General features: G+C 38.9%; 1 protein-coding gene across 5 annotated transcripts in view; it reads right to left on the bottom strand.

Annotated features, from left to right (window-relative positions):
• Window positions 1–4,291: 4,291 nt before the first annotated feature.
• Window positions 4,292–22,333, bottom strand: part of CLEC16A (C-type lectin domain family 16 member A) — a 170,178-nt gene continuing 152,136 nt past the window's right edge. For 2 of the 5 annotated variants that reach the window (XM_019540105.1, XM_019540108.1), the window contains exons 22-24: window positions 17,128–17,274; window positions 11,318–11,437; window positions 4,292–5,347 (exon numbers count right to left, since the gene is read on the bottom strand). In XM_019540105.1, coding sequence (XP_019395650.1) covers window positions 4,986–5,347; window positions 11,318–11,437; window positions 17,128–17,274 — 629 coding nt within the window. In that variant the 3' untranslated portion in view covers window positions 4,292–4,985. Of the gene's footprint in view, window positions 5,348–11,317; window positions 11,442–17,127; window positions 17,275–22,333 lie in introns of all 5 variants that reach the window. The other 3 variants (XM_019540107.1, XM_019540112.1, XM_019540109.1) reach the window with 2 other exon arrangements.

Here is a 22,333-nt window from a genome sequence, read left to right as displayed (position 1 = left end):
GCCCTGAAGAGGCAATACTCCTCTGGGGTTCCTTGAAGATGCAATGGTTTCAAAGACAGTTACATGATATTGTATTTACTTGAATCCAAGATAGGGGACCCCCCCCATTCAACATGGGGTAAAAAGTCCCCCATCTTGGATTTGAGTAAAAGGCAGAGGATTTTGTCAGCTATCGCTCTAGCTCTGGCTCCAGCTCTGATCTGGCCTCTGGGTCAGAGTCCAAGCTGCAGCTACTGCCACCTTCTCCCTCCCCACTGCTTACCCTTAGTCATTCTTCTGGCTCCTGCCCCTCTCTGGCCTGGGGCATGGAGCACATGGTAGAGGCACAGACACCAAAGCAGGGGGGGTGGAGGGCGGGTGGCAGGGTCTTCTGACTCCTCCCTGCTAACACTTTCCCCGCAGCAGCAGTGAGGGGGAAAAATTTAAGACAATCTTTGAATAAGATTTTCTACATGGAAATTTATAACAACTGCATACTTTTCCTATGTCTAGAATCTAATTATCTGGAGGCTGTTTGAAATTCAAAAGTTGTCTTAGATTTAAATACAGTTATATGGAAAAGCCAGGCTTTCAGGGCTTCAAGGGAATCATCCATCATTTGCAGAAAGTAAAGCCTTACTCAGTTCTGGCTTCTCTAAATTGTCTTCATGTGCACTATAAATATTTCAGTTGCAATTAGTCCTTATTGTAAAAGTTACATACAAGGTAAGGACCATTTATGCACAGAGCCAAATGTTCTCCATCTCAGCTTTTGCACAGTCATTGACACCTGAGCATTACTGTGGAATAGTGTAAAGGACTATCTCAAGGCCAACTGCAGAAAAGAATAAAACTCAAAGGACTCCTTATCTTAAGCCAATGGTGAGAACACAATGTACCAGCCTGTACCGTATTTAACTTCCTATAATGTTCTTCAAAAGACAATTTCAATTAAGCAAATACCATTAATCTTTACTTACACTCATTAAGCCTTGTGTGGTTGCTTAGTTAAATCAAAGAACTTCACACAGACTCATTTGTTGTATTACATGACATGCACAGACCAACCAGACAATCATTGGAATGGTTTAAAAATACGTTTTGAACAGAAGTCAAATATTTTAATTCATTATATTAGAATTTTGCTAATCCATGTTAATAACTGGGGAACCTATTATGAAAACACTGAATGCTGCATATCACCATATAATAAAAAGGCTGCAACCTGCATTCACACTTTGACAAGTGCACTTTGGTTTAGGTTGTAGGTAACCTACAAATTAGGTTACTCATACTTATTTACCAGTAAGAACAAGTGCTTACAGCAACATCAGACTGACTATAAAAGATCACAGGAAACTCATATTACAGCAAACATGGGTAAAGTTTGAATTTTATGAAATGGCTTCAAAATTATTTGATCTAATGGACTGCTAGCTAACCTACACATATGCTTTTATTAGTTTCCCTTATTTTAGAAATAAAATCCAACTCCTATTAGCAAAATTACACTCAATTACAGGGCAACTACTGAATTTCTTGAATGGTTGAAAGTAATCGTCCAAGGTCACTTTCCACAACAGTGTTGGAATGGCATCTAATCACATCCTATTGCTTAATTAAAAAAATTATAAAACCTTTTAAAACCTTCTGGCTGCTGCTGATTTTGCCATTCTCTGTTCTCTCGCTGCCATGCATAGGATTTACACGAATTGCTACCTAAACTGTGAATATTAATCCAGGCTTCGCCCCTCCCAAATTCTAAAGTTCGGTCTTTCTATTCACTGAAAAGTATTTAGACTAGGAGAAGAACATTGGGGTGGAAAGAAAAGGAAAAAGCATGGAACAAGTCTGAGGAAGGGTAAATAACTCGCATTAAAATCGTAACATCTTGTTTCATCAAATCTGTAACATGAAACCCATGGGCTAGGAAAGGGTAAAAGATATGTTCGATATGCCACTGACTCCTTTGGCTTGCCTTGTCCACGAGAGAAGAATAATTCATAGGGCTTTGTCCACAGTATTTGAGTGATTTCAGATTCAGTGTTTTGTTTTTGGCTGTACGAGAATGTGCTGTTTCTATAACAATTCTTGTCCAGCCCCACATCTGTGAGAACATTGCAACTAGCAACTTGCCATTTGATCTGTTAAGAAAACAGTGAGGTCACACTGATTCAATCAATTTTTGTTTATAAGAAAATTAATTTGTGGCTGATGTGCTAATGCTTTCTTGGTTGTGCTTCCTTTTTACAGTGAAAGGGACTGAGGAAGTAGCTTGTAAGTTTTTCTGATAAGAGAAAGACAGATACAATTCTCTTCAAGGAATAGCAGATGAGTAACAGTAAAGAGATGAAGAGATTTTCAAACCACTGATATTTCAGTACCTCCTGGAATTCTACCATGTGAACTCCCCTAAGGCAGCATTAAGCATTGCCAATTTTTATTAATATATCTTAATATTAGAATTAAGATGCCTGAACAATTAGTTGTTTGCATGATACAGTAATTTAGTCATGCAGGATGGATTTATGATGTATACTTATAGCTATGCCAGCAGACACTCAGAGGCTGGGTACAACTTATGTTGGCAAAAGCAGTTCTGCAAACTTAACTACATATAGGGGCTTTAGCCAGCACAAATGTATTTGGGTGCAGACAGAAGTTATATTTTTCGCGGAAGCATCCCCTTGAAAGCACTCTATAGCCATGCTATGACATGTGCACAGCTGCAGACAGCTTTTAAAGTGGCTGATCGCGTGAAAAAATAAACCATCCTCAAATGAGGTATCAGATGAAGTGCTCTACTTTAGAGCACCTTATGGAACTTGTGCTCCCCAGGGTTAATCTGACGTGCAGTCAGGGCTGGGCTGATGCAGCCCAGCTCCAGCTCCAGCTCCAGCTCCAGCTCCAGCTCCAGCTCCAGCTCCAGCCCTGGGGCTATCAGCAGGAAGGTAGGGGGGAGGGGGAAGCCAGCAGCGGCTTTATGTAAAGTGCCATGAGTTAGAGCAGGGACCTGCACATCTGTCCGTGCCTTTAGAGACCACTCCTCACCACACCCCTAACCTACAGAGCCATGCCAGCAGACATTTATTTTATTGTATTTTCATTTTAATTACTATATTTTTGATGAATTTTAGATACAGCAACATTCCTGTGAATATACCCTAAGAATGGCCTAAAAAATATGGGTGTGCTATCTTCTGATCTGTCTGGCCCCACCTTTGAAAACAGCAACAAAACCCCCCAACTCTCCTTTCCTTTGGGGTTTGTATCACACTTGTAGAATCAGACCTTTCATTACACAAGTTCAATGCCTACTCCCGTTTATTCCGATGGGCTTCAAAAGGACAGTATACAAAAGCTGAGTCTGGAGTGAAAACTGACTTGATCTGCCACAACTCCTGACATTCTTTATACATTTTGTCAACAGTAATCTAATTCATAAAGAAAACACATTGAAAAAATGAAATCACATATACACTTAGGACTATCTGGTGTCACACAAAAATACAAACTTAAAAAAAACAACAACATCCAGCTTATGTATTCCTTCACTAAGAGTTGGACAGATGTAAACTGTAGGGCGAGTCTGAATATAGACACAGATACTTAAAATGTATAAGTATGGAATCCAGTTATATTACTACTGAAATCAAGCTCTCTTCCTGATTTCAGTGAGGACAGGATCTGACACATTGTGTGTGTTGATGGATAAAATAAGAGTGAAACAAATGGCTGTTAACTTTTGAGAGCTTGGGAGGATTTCTAATGTGATCTATGGAGCAATAACTACTCCTTGAAAATTTTACTACCACTTTAAATTAACAATCAGGAGGAAACTTGAATTCCATTAGAGTATGAATTAACTCAACAAAGAACATGCCAAACCACTGCTGATTTTTATACTACCCAAAGTCTTCAATATTTTCAGTATTATGATTTACACGCAAAAACGGGCAGCCATCAGGTCAAGATCACATTCAAGAGTTTCATCTGATTAACATCAATGACTGATTGGGGTTAGACAGAAAAATCAATGCCTTCCCTTTTGAATTTCACCCTTCCAAAGCAAGTATAGTTTGTTGTACAAGGTGCTTTCCTGTCGCACTGGAGACGGAAACTTAGAAAAAAATCATGTAGGATGAAATAAAAGCTCTTATTTCTTCTCACAAGTGATTTCATCATACCTCAGCTGTGTTGCAATTTGACTGTCAGAAGAGAACAAAAACTAAAGCAATCACTTATACTGTAGAAATTCTGCATTTTAAAGTATTTCACATTCCCATATAGATAATTCTGCAACAAAAGTACATGAGACTACTCAAAAATCCCTTTTTATTAACCTGAATAAGACTTTTAATTGTTAAGCCAAACAGAGTTATGTTTACAATTAAAAATATCTTTGATAGATATGGATCTTGTTGTGACTCAAACATTGAAATAAATAATACACACAGCAGACACAATAATAAAGTTTACAATCTTCTGAATACAATACTGAAAATAGCCAAGTCTGATTTTTTTAATACAGCCCGTGCCAAACTTTCAAAAGCTGGAGAACAACAATTTAGAAAATGTCTCAAATAGAAACAGCATCTCTTGTACTATATATTTTTTTTCTAGAAATACCGTGCCTGTTTTCAGAGAAGCGGTGATAAAATATCATGAAGCCAAGGCATCCTAATGAGGTTTCTTCACTTCAGTATAATACAGTACAGATTCTGCAGATAACATGGTTCATGAAGTAGTATGAAGAAACTAGATACTTCTGAAGTACCTTTCATAGTCAGTTTCTCTTGCTTTTATATAAGAACAGGAAGTATCATGCCAGGAAATCTAACCAGATTTCTTTCAACTTAAAAATGCTGAATATTTATTTAAAAAAGCTGCCCATACCTTAAATTTAGAGCTATTTATCAGAGGGCCTCTACTTGTGGATCATCTGGCCTTTGAGGCTTGTTAAGTCTCATCAGCCCTGCCAAAGAAAAATATCAGTTGCCTTCTCTTCACTGCTCATCATGGGCTGCTGGCTGACTCTGGCCAGAACACTCTTCTAACTCTGTCACTCTGCAAACTTCTGACTGCAAAGAAGACTGAGGAATGCAGTTGAAAGTATGAATGCTGTGTGGATCAACTGGTGGGACCAGTGTAAGTGACTCTACGCTCAGTGCATCTGTATTGTCATCTGAGATTAGTGATATGGTGGGCTGTTGGGCAGGAATCAAGCTAGGGGATAAGTTTGCTGTTTCTACTTCACTGGTCTTTACAGGGTTTTTTCCAAATTGTGAGACAGATGAAAGGGTTTCCTGAACCAACATCACCTGACTGGAGAAGTTCATCTGAGGCTGCTCAGGAGCTGAAGAGTCATCTATTAAAGAAAGCATTAGGAAAGAATTAACATTAAAGTTGTGCTCAATTCATGTTATACACACTAAAGTAAGGCTTCTTGATAAATACTTAAGGAAAACTCAGGCAGAAGACAATGATCTATGAAGCAATATGCTTATGCATTTACCCTTTTATAATTATGAAAAAAATCTTGGAACTACGTAGCTATATTAACATGAAATGCCTGGTCTAAGTTTTTCACATTAGGGATAATTATTAAATACTAAAAATGGGTAAAAAAAAATAGTTAATGAAATGTGACAGTAACATCAATAATATTCTTGGTGGGATGAAGTGGAAGAGAATAGAAAAGAAAGGCTAAGGTTTATCTAAGGACAATGATGTAAGCTCACACAAAGAAGTTCTTTGAAAAGAAAAAGAAGAGTTCAGTTCAATTTCCCATGAAGAAACCTGATTCTAGTGAACTTGTGATGCAGTCAAACTTCTAAACAGTCTACTACCAAATCCTAAATTTAGTAAGAATTCAACCAGGGGAAAACAGCCAGAGAAGAACAGAAAAGAGATTAACTCTTCAGGGCCTTAGGGCAAGCATGCAAGCCTGCATTTATTCCTTTTGCACTCTGGTGCTCCTAAGTACTGAAGAAATAGTGTGCAGGGAGACAGGGATTTAGTTACCCTATAACAGGGGCAGGCAATTATTTTGGGCAGAGGGCCGCTTTACTGAGTTTTGGCAAGCCATAGAGGGCCACATGACAGGCAGCCCAGGGCAGATAAATATTAAATTTCCTAAATTTTTTAGGGGCCCCGGGGGCCAGAAAGAATGGTCTAGCTGGCCACATCCAGCCCCTGGGGCACATTTTGCCCACCCCTGCCCTATAAGATACAAATCTACCCTGCCTTATACTACGGGGTTAACCTGGAAAGCTCTTTCAGTATTATGGTAGAGGATTTACCACAAAAAGAAAACCCATTTTAACATCTACCATTACTTTAATTCTTCTTAAAAACCATACGTTAGTAACATATAAAGTGTTAATGTGATTGAAAGAATATTGCACAGGTGCAAAGATATCTGGCTTTTGTCCTACATATAAAACACTCCCCCTGGGCAGGCAATATGCATTACTTCAGATTAGCATAATGGACAAGTGTCCACTTTATAAGAAACTATTTTCATGTCTCTCTTCTTGGACAAGATGAACAGTTAGCATATGTTCAAGTGTTCAAGGCACTTCCAGAATTATTTTCAAGGCACTGTAGTGAACAAAAGAGTCCCAAAGGGCTATGTTTTAATCCATATCTTGAAATACATTTTCAGTAGGGTGCCAGTAAATCCTGTAAAAACAGAACATGTAAAACTTAAGGCAAAACAAGGAAAAACAAAGTGTAGAATGTAATGAAAAGATAAGAATAGTCACACCAAAGAGAGGAAAATCAATGGTTTGAGGTATGGATGAGATGTATGGTTTTTACATAATTCTGTAACAAGACTCCAAACTGCATATTTCCACTTCAGAAAAAACACTTAATTTCACATTTGTTGACAGCTTCTCCTTTAAAAAAAGCAAAATCAATATAAATTATAGAAAAAAATCTTGCCTCCAACAAGGTATTACCTTGGCTGTCTTCTAATAGCTAATGCTTATGCAAAATAACTTTGAAGATCTTTCCCATTAGCTGCAGAAAGGCTTTGATGAGAATATGGTACAGGGTAATAGAGGAAATGATGCAAGAACTGCATGAGCGAAAAAGTGCTAAGAAAATCTGAACATGCAGTTTCTCTGAATTCCAATGAAAACAACATTTTAATAAAGTCCAACCAGCAGTTCATTCTATAGTGGTGCAACAGTTTGAATGACTGTGGTTTTTGATATGTAACAGTAAAAGCTATCAGGTCCAGAATTTTCACCCTTTTTTTCAGTAATCCCCAACATGAAACTTTTTAATACGTTAAAAATGCTTATTACTAAAATTTAGGTGTGAGGTATATTAGTCATTTTGGTAGATGCAGTGCATCAGTCAGTGATATTCTGCACACAGAAGGTGCGTCTACACCCTTAATGTGCCTTATATTGGGCTAATGCGCATTAAATGCACATGTGCAAACATGCCCAGAGTGTAATGTAAATCGTGTGCTGCAACTCCTTTTAAAAAATCCATTAAAAAAAAAAAAACACCTTTACTTTCTAGTTCTAGTCTTGTTTTAATTTTATGCATTTATCCCCACATAGAACCTTTGATATAAACCTATATATTTTTATGAATTAATATCATATTATTGAGAAGCAAAGCACATTCTTTAATTTTAAATATTGTATAGAAGGTCTGAAGCAGTATAGCATAATAAATGTTTAAAATGACTGTCACTTTTTATATGCTTCAATGGAAGAAATAAATGGTGGAAAATAATGCTTTCTGGAAGGCGTCCAAAACTAAGAAATACATTTTTCTATTCAAAACTCTGAAAAAGAAGCTCAGAGAAATGATTAGAAAATAGAACTGAAAATGAGCAGTACAAATACAGTCTGCCCTTGAAGTAGTCTGGCTACAGGATTTTAAAATAGAATTTACAAAAATATTTTGTATTTTCTACACCACTTGTTATTGATAGAAGAAATTTCTCTCTCATCATTTAATTTTCATAACCCATTAGTAACCCTTGAACTTATTTCCTTTACTGTAGTGCTAACTATCTAAGGGTAGTGATGAAAAAACTGCTGCAGCCAGGCAGGGCAACTGCCAATGCTAACTATGGATTAGTGAAAAAATATTCTTAGGAACGGGGAGACAATGAATGACAGTACCAGGGCTACAGTACTAACATGACAAAAGTTTGATTTCTCTATTGAAAATCAATAGCTTACATTAATTTAAGCCATATGATCTGCATCTATATGATTATAAAAAGCTCATAATTTAAGATTTTTGTATTTGGGAGGCACTCAACATTTTAACATAAGAATCATTTGATTTTTCTCTGTCAACCAACAGAACTAATAAGAGCAGGGGCCAGCAACCATTTCAAGCTGTGGACTGGAACAACCCAGCTTCAGTCTGGCACTGGTTCAGCAGGACACCAATGGAAACAGGTGTTGGTCTGCACCTGTGCACGAGGGACCAGGCATACGGGAGCTGTGCTGGCACCATTTTCTACAGCTCCCCACTACTCAGCTGGGATTCCAGCTAGAGAGGAGCTGTGCCAGCTTTGCTTAAAACTACAGCAGCACTGCTACTGCTTCACACACTGCCCAGCCTGGGTGCCCTTATGGAGGCTACGCCCACACTGCAACCAGGAAGCGGCAGGTAAGGAAATGCAGTGGTGAGGAGGGGACAGCTCCCTGCTGCCTAGCCCCAGCACAGCTGTGGGCAGAGGCAAAGCCTTCTGACTCCATGGGTTAGACCTGGCCCACAGGCTGTATGTTGCTGACCCCTGAATGAGGGCATTAGGAAAAAACTAGACTATACAATATCTTAGCATATAAATCTGTAATATTCCATACATATGTATGATAGATATCAGTGTCACTTTGATGGAAAAGGAGGTTACATGAATGTTCCTCAGAAGTACTGCCAAAGCTACTGTACTTAATTTCAACAGCGAGAGAATCCAATAGGCACAAATTTCAAAACGGTTGGAACTCGGGCAGTTAAGCATGCAAAGCACCTACGTATCTGCACCTAAACCAAACCTCCAGAGTCTATGAAACTGGATGGTACATGCAAGACTCGTCATAATTTCTGCTTCTGGTGGAGCTGAAAATACCGCGTGCCCCCTCTACACATTACACGTATTGCACAATTAAGTGGTTAATTGCACAACTACCTGGAGAGCAGCTACATGTGCAAAGTAGCTATCGCACAATAAAAGCCCCAGCCAACTATAAAGTTAGACCTTGAAGATGTGTACTTTTGTGTGTCAACTTCATAGCTGGTTGCTTTTGAGCTTTAATTTGCATGTATAGCAATATCTGCCCTGCAGCTGGGAGTCCCATAAGCTCCCAGAGCTCCCAGCCACAGGGATTCACCATGCCCAGAGCAAAATCCCCGAGCTCTACAGATCCCAGTACTTGCAAACCCCAAGGTCCAGACCCTGAGCTCTAGGGATCCCAGCAGCTGTGATCCCCGAGGTCTGGAGGTTTTCTGTACCCCAAGCCCCAGGGACTTCTGCAGCCATGATCCTCTGGCCCCTGGCATTTCTCTGCACCCCCAGGACACAGGTTGGGGGGAAGGGAGGGGGGCCACTCCTGTGGCAATCCTTGAGCCCTGGGGGTTTCCCTGCATCTCTAAGGTGGGGAGATGGTCACAGCAGCAGTGATCCACCAGCGCCAGGGATGCATGGGGACCCACTATGGCTGTGAACCCCTCAACTGGGGTGCATGGGGCTCCCAGCTGTGGAAACTTGCCAGTGTAGGGGGAACCCAGGATTAAGCTTCCCTTGCACCAGCCATAAAGCACAATTGGATTTAATGTGCTATCCCACAATTGCATCTACTTCTAGGCACATGTGGCATGGCAAGAGGTGCAACTGTGTGAATTACACATTTGATCCTGTTGCGCTTTTAACTTGACGTGTAGAGGGGGCCTCAGAAATAGGGTATATGGTTTCTTTGAAGATATCTGACAAGAATCCCTTTCTTGTATGTCAAGCTCCTATCAGGTCTCTAAGTCTGGTTACCAATTAAGATGCCAGAGAGTATCAAGGTATCTTTAAAGAAAGATTCATCTCATGTTATGTGACATTTCCAAATAACCATGGGAAAATATTAATCAGAGTTTTTCCACATGCAAAAGATTTTGTTCCATTTTGGGGATTTCTTTTTTGCTGAGCTAGTTCAACAGTTGCTGAGGCATACCATACTCCTGAATCTGAGTGTGCTATGCTAAGATGGAGAAAATACTTAAAAAAAAAAAATTATATACTAATTTGAATTCTCATGCATTTGCAAAACTTGTGATTATGGTTTGCAGACAAGGGCTGAATCCTGCAAGGTGTTGGGTGATCTTAATTTCCATGAGATTTAATGGAACGATAAAGTGCTCAGCAGCCCTGGGCTTGATCAACCATTGCAGGATACCACTCAGATCAACTTTGCAACAACAGAAGTGTACTAAAGTGGTTACTGGAAAAAGGAAACCAACAGGAGCAGAGCAAGGGAAAAGTCTAATGCAGTCTAAAGGAAAATCTCTTAAATCATGCAGCACCACACTACAGAAGGAAAACAAAAATAGAAAACAACTACAGCACAACTACAGCACAACTAGGACACTATGTGAAAAGAGTCTTAATACATTAGCTAAAATGAGCAAAGTTGCTTACACAATAGCAACAATGCAACAATTTTTATTTTTCACTCCATTACTAGCAAAAGGCTGATTTGGCCCTGTCCAATTTAAATACAGCTTTGTTTTGGAAATGACAAATGTTCTGAGGACCATTTTTTTCCTTCTTCATATCAAATATTTAATTATTCTCTCTGAAGCCAAGCCGGAAGAAATAATTCCATAACAACATCATCTGACCAGGACTTGAAGATTTTCAAACAAAGTTGAATGGACAATTCCCAGAGAGTTAAGTTCAATGTTTCTCTGTTCCATATGAGCTGAAGCTCAGCTTCTTGCTGCTGGCTCACTTTTTACCTTCAAGCCAATCTAGAGATCAAAGCTTACTGAATTCCACTGGAGCCACAGCTGCTCTAGAGGCAGAGACTTGATATATCCTCTCTGTGCAAGAAGGAATTTTACTTTTGGCAATACATGCTTGTTTTGCCTCAGTCTGCTAGTGAAAGCCTTTTGGAAGTAGGTCATTGCTGTGCCTACATAGGATGCCCTCAAATATAGCCAAATAGTTAAGGTATTTGAATGAATAATGTTTTAGATTCTGTATGTCATGCTTGTAGTAATAGTCAAATCATTGCTGTTAGTATGGAAATAGATCATAGCTGTGTTCTATTAAAGGTTGTGGGCTTTGAAATCTTATGGAGGAACCTGCCTGAAGTGATATTGCGTGAGTTGCGGTTGCAGTTGCTGCTTGAAGACCTAAACCCAGTGTCCACCGTGACTGTCAGCCTCCGACAGACTAAACACCCGCCGTCGTCCTTTCCTGCCAGACCTTACTAGAGGAAAACACAGTGATATATCATACGAAGGCTTTAACAATGGAACAGGGAAGGGAAACTGGAATGAATACAAAGGAGCAATGTTAGAGTACCAACAAGAATAAGTGACAGAGACAGATTCATAACTGCTGGTATTCCTGAGTGTTATCTTAAGTCACATCAAGAACCTGATAAGTTAGGAAAATGTTAATACAATTAGATGTACTGAATCTTTACAAAGAGCAAAATTAATTCAATTTCTATTGCTACCTATATCTCTGGACATTTACTTACAGTATTTATGACCAGATCCTGCAATTTTGGAGCCAGTAGAAGTTTTGCTGAAATCATACTGAAGCAGGACTGGCAGGCAAATGTAACCAGACATGTAATACTTTCAAAAATGCTATTCAGGAGCTATGACTTACATATTCTGGTGAGATAAGAACATTGTAATCCTCTGCAACAATAAATTACAAAGATGACAATATTGGACCATCTGCTATTTCTGTTCCAAAGATGGGAAAGTAATATATTGCATTTGGATTTCAACAAAACCAAGTGCAGCATTTTAAAAAGATGAAGTAACAACCAGCAGTTAAGAAATAAAAGACACTTCTTAGCACAAAAGAAGGGTTCAGGAAAAGAAACTTTGGCAAAACAAAAGTACTTTTGTGCCTAGTTAGAAGATTGCTAGCATCACAGATTTGAAACAACATGATTGCGGTTAAGTTACTGAATCACAAAGGGAAGGGACAGGGATGATTTCTGTAAGATGGTAGCTTTTGCTCTTCTGTAGGCTCTCAGAGCTCAGTATTTTGAAATATATGATGTCTACAAATCAGAGTGCAATTTACTCTTTTTTTTTTTTTTTTTGAATAAAAGGACTCTCCTCTCCATTTTACTTCTTTTACTGTCAACACTACATTTGCCACAAGTGCAAGGCAGTTAGCCCAAGGAAGTGAAAGCCTTCCTAAATCCTCAGTGTCCATTACATTGGCATTTCCAAGTCCTTTTGTTATTCCTTATGAAGAAACCCAATCGTATTTTCTGACTTAATACAGTTTTAAAGATAGCAGAAATACAGTGTGACAATGAAATGACATACACCATCGCTCCATTTACAGAAGTAAAAAACTTCCCTATCGCATCCCTTAGCTTAGCAGATATGAATAAGCAAATAAAAACCACACTTTTCAAGAATGAACGTCAAAGACACTGTTGTATATGCACATTGATGAATGTCTAACTAACAGGAGAACAACATTTTCATCTTACATACTGCATTTGTTCAAGGAGGCATGTTACTTTAAGGAACACCACAAGTATAATAAGGAAACAACCTGCAAGAAGTGCAGTTAGGTATTGTGAGGACACTTCCAGATCTATCCTCCAAAGGACTTTCCTTTCGTCCAGTACAGTACATAACTTCTGCTTTCTCACTTCTAAAGGAATGATTTGATATATTGCAAGAACTAAATATTATCCCACAATTTTCTATACTGCTATACTTTTAAAGACCTATGTAACAGAATAGAAAGATAGCTTTCAGCATCTTTGGAAACGCTTAGTTTATAAGAACCCAGTTAAATAACCAGTCTTCTGTCAGTGATGGGAATATACATAGTAGGCATGAGGTTTAACAAAAGGGTAGTGACCTCCCTTATAAAGGGAAATAGCAGAGTCCTCTTAATGCAAATGAATGTTAGGAAATAACTCATTTCCAAAGCAAAAAAAAAAAAAAAAAAAAAAAGTCCCTGGCTCACCACCCATAATATATTATGTAAAGACCTTTTTGGTATTTAACTGTTGCTGGGTGAAACACCTGGTTTAGTAGATATGCCCTTCCTTATCCAACTCAACTGGTGAACATGTGATCTTTAGTTCTATTTTGTTCACCACTTACTAATTGTGCAATATAAAACTGATTTATTCTGTCCAAAATTTTATTCTCTAAATCAACTGTACAAAGACTCATTTATCCATTTTCACTTTAGCTGCATGCTATGAAGGATTATGTGGAAAAAACTCCATTCCTACAAGCTATTCGGTAGAATGCTGATCCTATGGGAGACAGATGGAGGAAGAACTCCTTCCTTCAGCACATGACACTTTGAAGCCGTACCTGCAAAGTATGCCAGAACAGGGATCATATACTTAATGTGGGTAATTCAAACAGGATAAGTAATCTAGCAGAATTCTGAAGTGCAGACTTTGAAAAATGAACATTTTACTTAACAATGGAAAGCTGCACCTCATCCGGCATTTTAAATTACAAAAATAAAATCAATACAAGCTTACTGGAAACACTGCATAGATGCCAGAATACTGAATGACTAGATTTTATTCTGGGAGATTACAAATGATGTCATTAGTTTATAGAGTTTTCCCTTTTCATAGGGTTACAAACATCTGTTTTCAATAAACTGAACTATTCAAGGATGTCATAGTTCGTTAACTTGCAAGACTGATTACTATGTAACATGAGTATGTAATGTGATTCAAGGCAAAAATTTAGATAATTCAGCTGGAAATGGGGTGACCACATCTAGTCAGAAACATTCAGTAATTAATAAGAGAGAGTAAGCAAGTACTATGTGAGCAAAGACCACTTCATTTTTTCTAGAGAAGAATTTTGAGGGTTTTTTTTTATTGTGGTAGACTTGCAGCTTTTTCAATCTTCTAGTTCATTCCCCTCAAGTCTGTAGAGCACCCAGTGTAACAAAGCCCAGATTTTAAATGGGGACAAAAATTAGAATAATTAAGGCTTTTCCACCATTGTGAAGAATCAGATTTGATACTGAAGTATGCCTGGTCTTGGTCACATTCACACTTCAAGTACTCTAAGTACATATATTTCCTAGATACATAAACCTTGTATGAGTCTAGATTAAGGTCTTGAAGAATCTTACCGTCTTCTCACTCCCTCAGTATCTGCATGATATTGCTATCTCTCTCTCTTAAGAAAGCTGATGCCAGTGATCACTTGCCAACACAACCTGTGAATTCTCTACACAGATGATGCAAGTCTTCATCTTAAGTAAATAGTCCTTTTTGCAAAAAGTTTTGCCTGAGCTACATAGTATGAACTGACCCCCAGGCTGTCTCTGGATAAAGTACAGGCGGCAATTTAAATTTAGCTTCAAATGGTTTGCTTCTGGCTGCCTTATAGACTACGTGACTTGTGCAAGACTTCAGAAACCATGGGCAGAAAAAGCTAAAGATTACATGGATTAAGGTTGATGGCAGGACATTTCGTTTTGGAACCCTCTTTCCCTCTTGATAGCAGAGTTCAATCAGTAATTATTCAGAGGACAATAATATTTTTCAAAGGATTTCTTTTATTTGTGCTAATTTCTTTTATTTTGATTGAAAAAATGATTATTTTGTACAGAAAATACATTTTTTCCCAAGAATGCTGTAGGCGTTTTAGTACATGGAAATGGTAATAAATTTCCATTCAAAACTAGGTATCTCAGAGCCAGAATTGTTCTGTGCTTACCAACTTACTTTACAAAGGGTCAGTAGAATATTTTCTCAGGCTGTAATTCAGGAAATCAGACATTGAAAAACTAAACATGGCTTAAGGGTAAATTTGCAGGGTCTATACCCAATGATTAAGTAGCCATGCAGACATGTTTAATAAATGTACAGGCACTCTTCAGTTATATTAATGAAAATCTTATTGGCCATATGTGCATAGTGTTTAGTGCATCTTAACTGATTCTATCCCTCTTATTTGTATACTTTCTGAATTGCTGAAATAAGGCTGTTAGTGTATTTTGTGTGCATTTATTAAATTGATGTAGAAGTTAAAAAGCAAGAATCAAGGGATCCCAGGTCCCATTTTTAAAACCAATTATTCCTGCAAAAAAAGTAAACACCATATTTCCTTGAATCTAAGATGACCCTAAATTTAACATGACCTCCCAATAATTAGATTTTATTTATGGAATATTTATAAATTTGTTATTATTTTCCAGGTATAGAAGCTACGTAATGAAGAGTTGCCTTGAATTTGTCCTCCCACTGCTACAGTAGGGAAAGCAGTAGCCAGGTAGATAGCGGGAGGGAGGGGGTGTCAGGTGGCTCCCTTGCTCTCTGCCCCCCCACTACTTCTCCCTGTAGTCTTCCTGCCCCCTCGCCACCTGCACCCCCACCTCCAACCTCCCTCCAGCCCCTGCCCCTGCCCTACTCCCAGTCTCTGCCTCTCTCCTCCTTCCACCTTATTGTCACATATTGCTCTGCCTCCCTGAAGCACAGCACAAGGAAGTGCAGCCCTTGCAGCAATGTTGGCACTGCTGACTGCTTAGGTAGGGGGCACAGCAGGTTGGCTGGTACTGCTAACCGGCTGGGCAGGGGATAGAGTTGCCATGTGCTCCTGCCTAGGAGGGAGCCCAGTCTGAGCTGGAACCAAGCTGCGCCTGACAGTAAGGGTGGGGGTAATAAGCTGCAGAAGGCAAGTGGAGCATGGGACAGGCAGGCACCATGGGTCTGACTCTGGTCCTGGACCCAGGCTGAGGGCCAGAGTCAGAGCCACAGCAGCAACCTGCTCCTTCCACCTCCCCACTTTGTACATACATCTAAGACAAGGAGCTTTCCCCACCCCCATGTTGATTTGTGGGGAAAAAGATCGTCTTAGATTCAAGTACATATAGTAAATCCATTTGAATATCTATAAGAAAGCTGATAGTGGAATACCTAAGACCTAATATCAAGAAATGAAATTGCCATAGATGGCAAACAAAGCAGCAGTGGACCATCAGGTGTTTCAAGCATTAAGGCTATTGTCAGAATAAGTAACAGTCACCCCAGTTTTCAAAACTAATGGGGCTGGGATAGCAGCAGGGACAAAACAGAAGCATTTCAATGCAAATTATTTCAGGATGATCTTTTTTACTTTACCCAGCTGCGGTTTCAGCAGCTCTCTGACTCGCATGTGTCAGTGATCACAACACAATGTATGTTCAGAATTCAAGGCACTGTGGAAAGCTCTACAAATACTGGACAATAAGTGGAATAATGGAAGAGTTTCAACTGGAATGCAACAAATCTCACTGAACAGCAATGCACTCTGGTTTGCACTGTGAAGTTTGAAAGGAAGTTATAATTAACATACAATTTTGAACTTCCTCTCCACCAACCAAAGACTTAAATAACTGAACCTCCTCAAATATCTAAGTAAAACAATCCTCAATTACTGTCCAAATTTTAAAATGCAATAACCTAGATTCAATGGCAGTGCTAAAATGAATCTTACTTGCCCTATAGTTACAATACAACATAGAAGACATAAACATTTAAGTGTTACTTGCTTTTATATAAGTGAGGCACTTTACAGTAATCAAATGTTTCGGCATAAACATTCAGCTGCATTTAAAGTTCACTGGGGCTCCATGTCATTGATGCTTTGTAAGTGCATGCACAACGACTCCCATTTAAAATGAACAGAACATATAGACATACCAGTAAGGAATAGAGAATGGTGGGGACATTCAACTATTGTTCAGAATCATTGCCTACAAAATACATCCATTGAACGTAGCAGTCCACAAAGCTAATTTACCTCATTTGTAGACACTATTGTAAAAGACCAAGGTAACAACTTGAAACACTTTTTTTTGTTTAGTTAATCCAGTAAGAATTCAGAAAATGAACTAGTGCCTACCCCTGGGTGCCTGCGCTGAAAATAGTGGTTTAATACCTGATGGACTCTGTGCTGCAGAGGGAGTGGAAGTTGAGCTGGCTGTGATCGAATCACACCGTCCAGTACTCCCGCTGCCACTGGAAGGAGATGGTGATGAAAGTGGAGATGGATTATGCTGGTTTATACACTGGGCCACAGCAAAACCTGAAAGACAAAACACTGGTCTTTACAAACAAATAATTCTAATGGGGATAGTGTAATCATATGGCAGATTGGGAAATGGTGAGAAGGACAACAATGCCTTACACTGTTAATTCAGTTTACTGACTGTAAAGGGCAACCATACTATGTTTTCAGCAGGGAGGGTTAAGCAGCAAAAGTTCTTCTCAACTGGAAGGAAATAAACTTCTAAACTGATAGGCTGGAGTGGTACAAAATAGATTTGTAAAAATAAAACAGAAGGATAGAGGCAGCTTATATTCCTGAAAGTCACTAGCAGTTTTCAGTAAGTGCTGGCTTCAACAATTCAAAGGGATGCCTGAAACAGAGATTTGCTAAGCTGTCTTTCTGTGCACTAGTGTGAACACCTGCGAAGTATTTCTTAGTGGATTACTGTCACTTCTGATGAATTTTATTAAAACAAACCAAATGACAACAAGGGACTTTTTCCAATCTGAATGAAGCAGAGAGCTTATGTAACATCCAATCCTTATCCTCTTTTACAATTCTAACCCCTCTTCAGAAAATAAATTATATAAATTCCATTATGGACCACAGTTTTCCGTCTTTGAGACGCATCGTTAGTATTCAACCTCTGCAGAAAATATGGAAATAAATTGAGCCCTCAGATGTGCCTTGCTTCACACAGACCCTATAAATAGCTGACATGTATGCTTTTGATATTTAAGAAAATTATCAACCGAGCAAAAGTAAACTAGCCACCATGAGCTTTCATGCACATTAGACTATTTTAATGAGCATTAAAGCATCACTAAAAAAATATGCACTTTTGCTAAGGCACTTTAAAATAGACTAATGCATCTTTTCTAGTACCTCACAATGGAGATACTAAATTTAATGCACCTTAGCAAAAGCGTGTAGATGCAGGTCTGTGCGATCCAATTTGCTGTGCTAGATTGGACATTTATGGTTTGGATCCAGTCCACTGTAAATTGTAAACTCCTGGGTTAGACTGTTTTCTGAACCCCATTTTGAAGGATTTCTAAAACATACTTTATTCGCTCTAAGGCCTGCATAGACTCAGTCATCATCACTTTTTCGTGTGGAGGGACACAGAACAGTTCCATGAAGATTTTAATTCTAAAGTCTTCCTACAATATCTTAGCACATATCAATTTCTTTTATACAAACACTAAAAGTCACTGTCCTGATGGATGGCCTGCCTAATTCACCTGTGAATGCACCATTGGAAATTAATCTAGCTATCCCAAACAAGCACTAACACCACTTTTATGTCATCCCTCAGCTGCATCTAAACTCCTGTGCAGGAGCCTTTTCTCTTCTGTTTTTCAGTCTAATTTTTTAATCTGCTTGATTCATCTTCAGAATTGTAAGAAGTATGAAAAAAAACTGCCTTGTCTTGCCCAGATGTTATAGAGCAAACTAAAAAAGTTTTAATAGCTCAGAGAACTATGAGGTTTGGTAAAGATCATCTACTACAGTGATGCTCAACCTTCTGGCCCTGTATGGCCCAACCCCACTGCACCCTAGTGCAATCTAACATCCAGGGCTACATTGTCTGGCCTGTGGGGTTCCCCTTGTTGCAGACCCTAAAAGGGGGTCTTCCACCTGCAGGCATGTGCCCCATGTTGTCCCACAGAAATGGGACCCTGGAGCCCCAGGAGAGACATGGACCTGACAGATCAACTGTACAGGAACACATCTCGACACAGATGATCCCATACCAAAAACTAAATCTTTTTCAATCTTGACAAATCTATAACAAGTTCTGCTTTCCCAAACAAAGCCTCCTCTCAGCAAAGTTGCACTACTCTGAAGACCATTTGTTTATCTTTCTTATACCGTAATGGTTAGTAACTTTAACAACTATAAAAGCCCTGATGCTAAGTGAGATCACACACACACACACTCTGCTATTAACCTGATGCCCTATCATTCCTCATTCCTGTATAATACTTTCCATGGAAAATATTGCCTTGTTTTGGCAGGCTTTGGGCTATTTAAAAAAAGAAAAAGACTAAATAGCTCTCTGCTTTAAACTGTATACGAAATATCACCTAAGATTTCAGAACACCGTTAAGTTAGAAACATTAAAAGCTAAACTAAAGTTGTACCACTAAAGCTGAATTTAACTCTGATTTGGGCTCTTTCATTTCTGTGAAGTGCCATTCCTGTGTTATGCTGCATCACAGACACCAAGCTGAAGATATTACATGCATCTTAAGATGTTATGCAAATACATTTTATCTATTTCCTCCCCCCCAACCCCAAGGTTATAGAAAAAAGGCTTTTGGGCTAAGGCTCTGCATTCATGAGGTAAAGGTATACTTGCTCTTCCTGAAGGCTTGGACTTAGTTTCTAAAGCAGTCCTAATTAAATCTGACGCTCGTTCTTGAACTGCATCTCTTGCCCAAGAATTCACAACTTTTATTTATTTCTGACACAATCCCACCATTTCTGATCTGGAAATTAGTTGCTCATTAAATACAGCTCAAAGTTGCTTGCAATTCAATTTCTTTCTGGCAAGCCACCAAATAGGAGTATTTTGACAACCAAATTTCTTGTTGCATTTTAATTAACTCACAAAGCAGAAAATGAAGTAATCAGTGGTTCACTTACTCGCTGTTCAGTTGCCAGCCAATGTTCTGATAACATATTAAGATACTAAAGCCTTACATTAATAGTTTTATCATCATGCAATAGATGAAAAGACACTGGCATGCTAAGTGGTTTGCTTCCATCAGTGTACACACTATAGTAGATTCAATGGGTGGGACTTAAAGCAAGTATTTATCATTGTACAAAGAACTTGTTTTGTGCTAACTTTCAGACTATAGGGGATATCATGGTAAAGTCCAAAGAGCATACCCTCGATCAGGGGTGTCAAACATATGGCCTACAGGCTGGATCTGGCCTTCAGAGGTGGGCCATCTGACATGCAGTTGTTTCTTGTGGTCCAGATGACCCACCTCCAGATCTGGCCTGTGGGAGCTTCTCACTGTGGCTGCCAGTGCTGCTGTGCTGGCACAGTCAGCACCCTAGTGGTTAATGCCCCTACACTCACTGCCCCCCGCCAAGTTTCTGGCTGTCAGTTGCTTTGGGGGATGAAAATCATTGGCAGTCAGCAATGGAGAAGCAGAGTTGGGGAATAGAGGAGAGGGCAAGCAGTGACAGCATTAAATCCCTTGCCCGCCCTGACACTGACTCTGGAAGCCGTGAATGAGCCATGTCTGCTGGTCTGATCTAGAGACAGGTCATACTGGTTGCCAACCCATTCAGTATGCCGCCCTTGATGAAAACCTGGCCCCACTAAAATCAATGAAAACTGACTTCTATATGGCCCAAGTTTTACCCTCGATATGCTACGAGGACTTTTAAGCTGGGGTTTTCAGCACATCTAACTATGAAATGAGGTGCCCAAACCCATTCACTTCTAATGGAAACAGAGTTGTACGCTCTAAAAAGAAGCTTCAGCCTTTGTTTTTAAACCTCATCTATTGTAATGAGAGAGAAAATTAAAATTGAAATTAATTCTTCTCTCTCCAGCTGAAAACTGCAGTGTGAAACACTATCTTTTAAATAGGTGGATTTACAAAAATGTTTCAATAGAAATAATGATTTGGCATTGTGAATGGAAAAGGATTAAAGTTTCTGAGGAGTGATAACAATTTAAAAAGAATTTAGATTAAGACTGTGAAGTAAAATAAGGAGAAAATTATACTCTAATACCAACATGCTGTTTCACAACATATGGAACGTATTGTAGGACTATGATCTTTGGTTTTAGTTGGAACTGGAGACTATATTTAGACTTTTCTTTTAAAATATGATTTTGTATTTGTTGTAATCCTACACTTCATGGTGGGGTTTGTTTACCTATTTGTTTGTTTTTTTTTAAAGAAAATGATCCACAGTATCTTCTGTAATATGTAAGATCGTTCTACAGTACCTCTTATGACTCCATTCCATGATTCCCATTAAGATTGCCTGTTCAATCCCACTCTTCTAATTTAGGAAATGGAACAGTGCCAGGCTCAACTTTAAAGCGTTTTTGGGGAGCATAGTAGGAACAACAAATAAGCACATAAAGGTTATATATGTAGCCATAAAATTTCCATGCTTGCATACTATTCTCTGTAGCACTCTACTTAGGACCCTCTGCCTATCCACTATGGAAGAATTACCAAGTGTTTATGAGGCTTGCCAGTATTTTAAATAAAGTAGAAATATTGTAGCTGTGATTGTGCAGGAAATGAGGCAAGGGATGGATTTTTCTTCTTTTTATATATTATTGGACCAACTATATGATTTGAAGAAGTGTTGGACAAATGGTTTTTAGTAAAAACAGGTGAAAGAAGCACAGAAGAGCAAATGCTTATTTAGTCTCCCCCAAATATACAGTCAGTCCAACATAAGACAAATACCTTTACCTCAGATGTTTTAAAGCACCAAAACAGATTTGAACTTCTTCATTAAAACCATGACAGAGCAGATCTATTCTTGATAAAATATAGCAATTTGATAAGCAGCTGATGCAGTCAGCTACCACTGTACACACACGGATTTAATTTACATTTATTTCAGAAACCAAAATTTCTTTTTCTTGTGTCCTTGTCACAGACTAGATGTTTTTCCAGAGTTGTGCACCGGTGATGGCTCTTTTATTGCTGCAGTGAGGTCCTCCTTCATTCAGCTCTCTCCAAGGAGTCAGCAAATGAGCAGGTGCTCCACAGTCTGCACTTCACCACACTTGCATATATTTGTGTCATTACAGCAGCCCATTTGATCATGTTTATTTTTGATCTTCCTGTGTGCGCGCACTGGTGATTCAGGTATCATCATGCTGGCCAGTCTAGATTAGCCCCTCTGGGAAGTGGTTCCAAGTCACCAAAATGATTAATCTTTCATAACAATTTAATATGAGGCTACACAAAATGGCAACTGACGAGAAGGACCACAAAATGAACTACCAACTTAACTGTTTTGTAGCACTCATGCCCACAGACTTTTAACTATAAAGTAGATATTTACTGAATTCCTTGTACATACCTTTCTCTGTCTC

Source organism: Crocodylus porosus, unplaced genomic scaffold (genome assembly GCF_001723895.1).
Source record: "Crocodylus porosus isolate Cpor-Errol unplaced genomic scaffold, CroPor_comp1, whole genome shotgun sequence".
NCBI lineage: Eukaryota > Metazoa > Chordata > Crocodylia > Crocodylidae > Crocodylus > Crocodylus porosus.
Note: the sequence above shows the minus strand (reverse complement) of the source record. Positions and strands in the feature narration are given on the sequence as shown.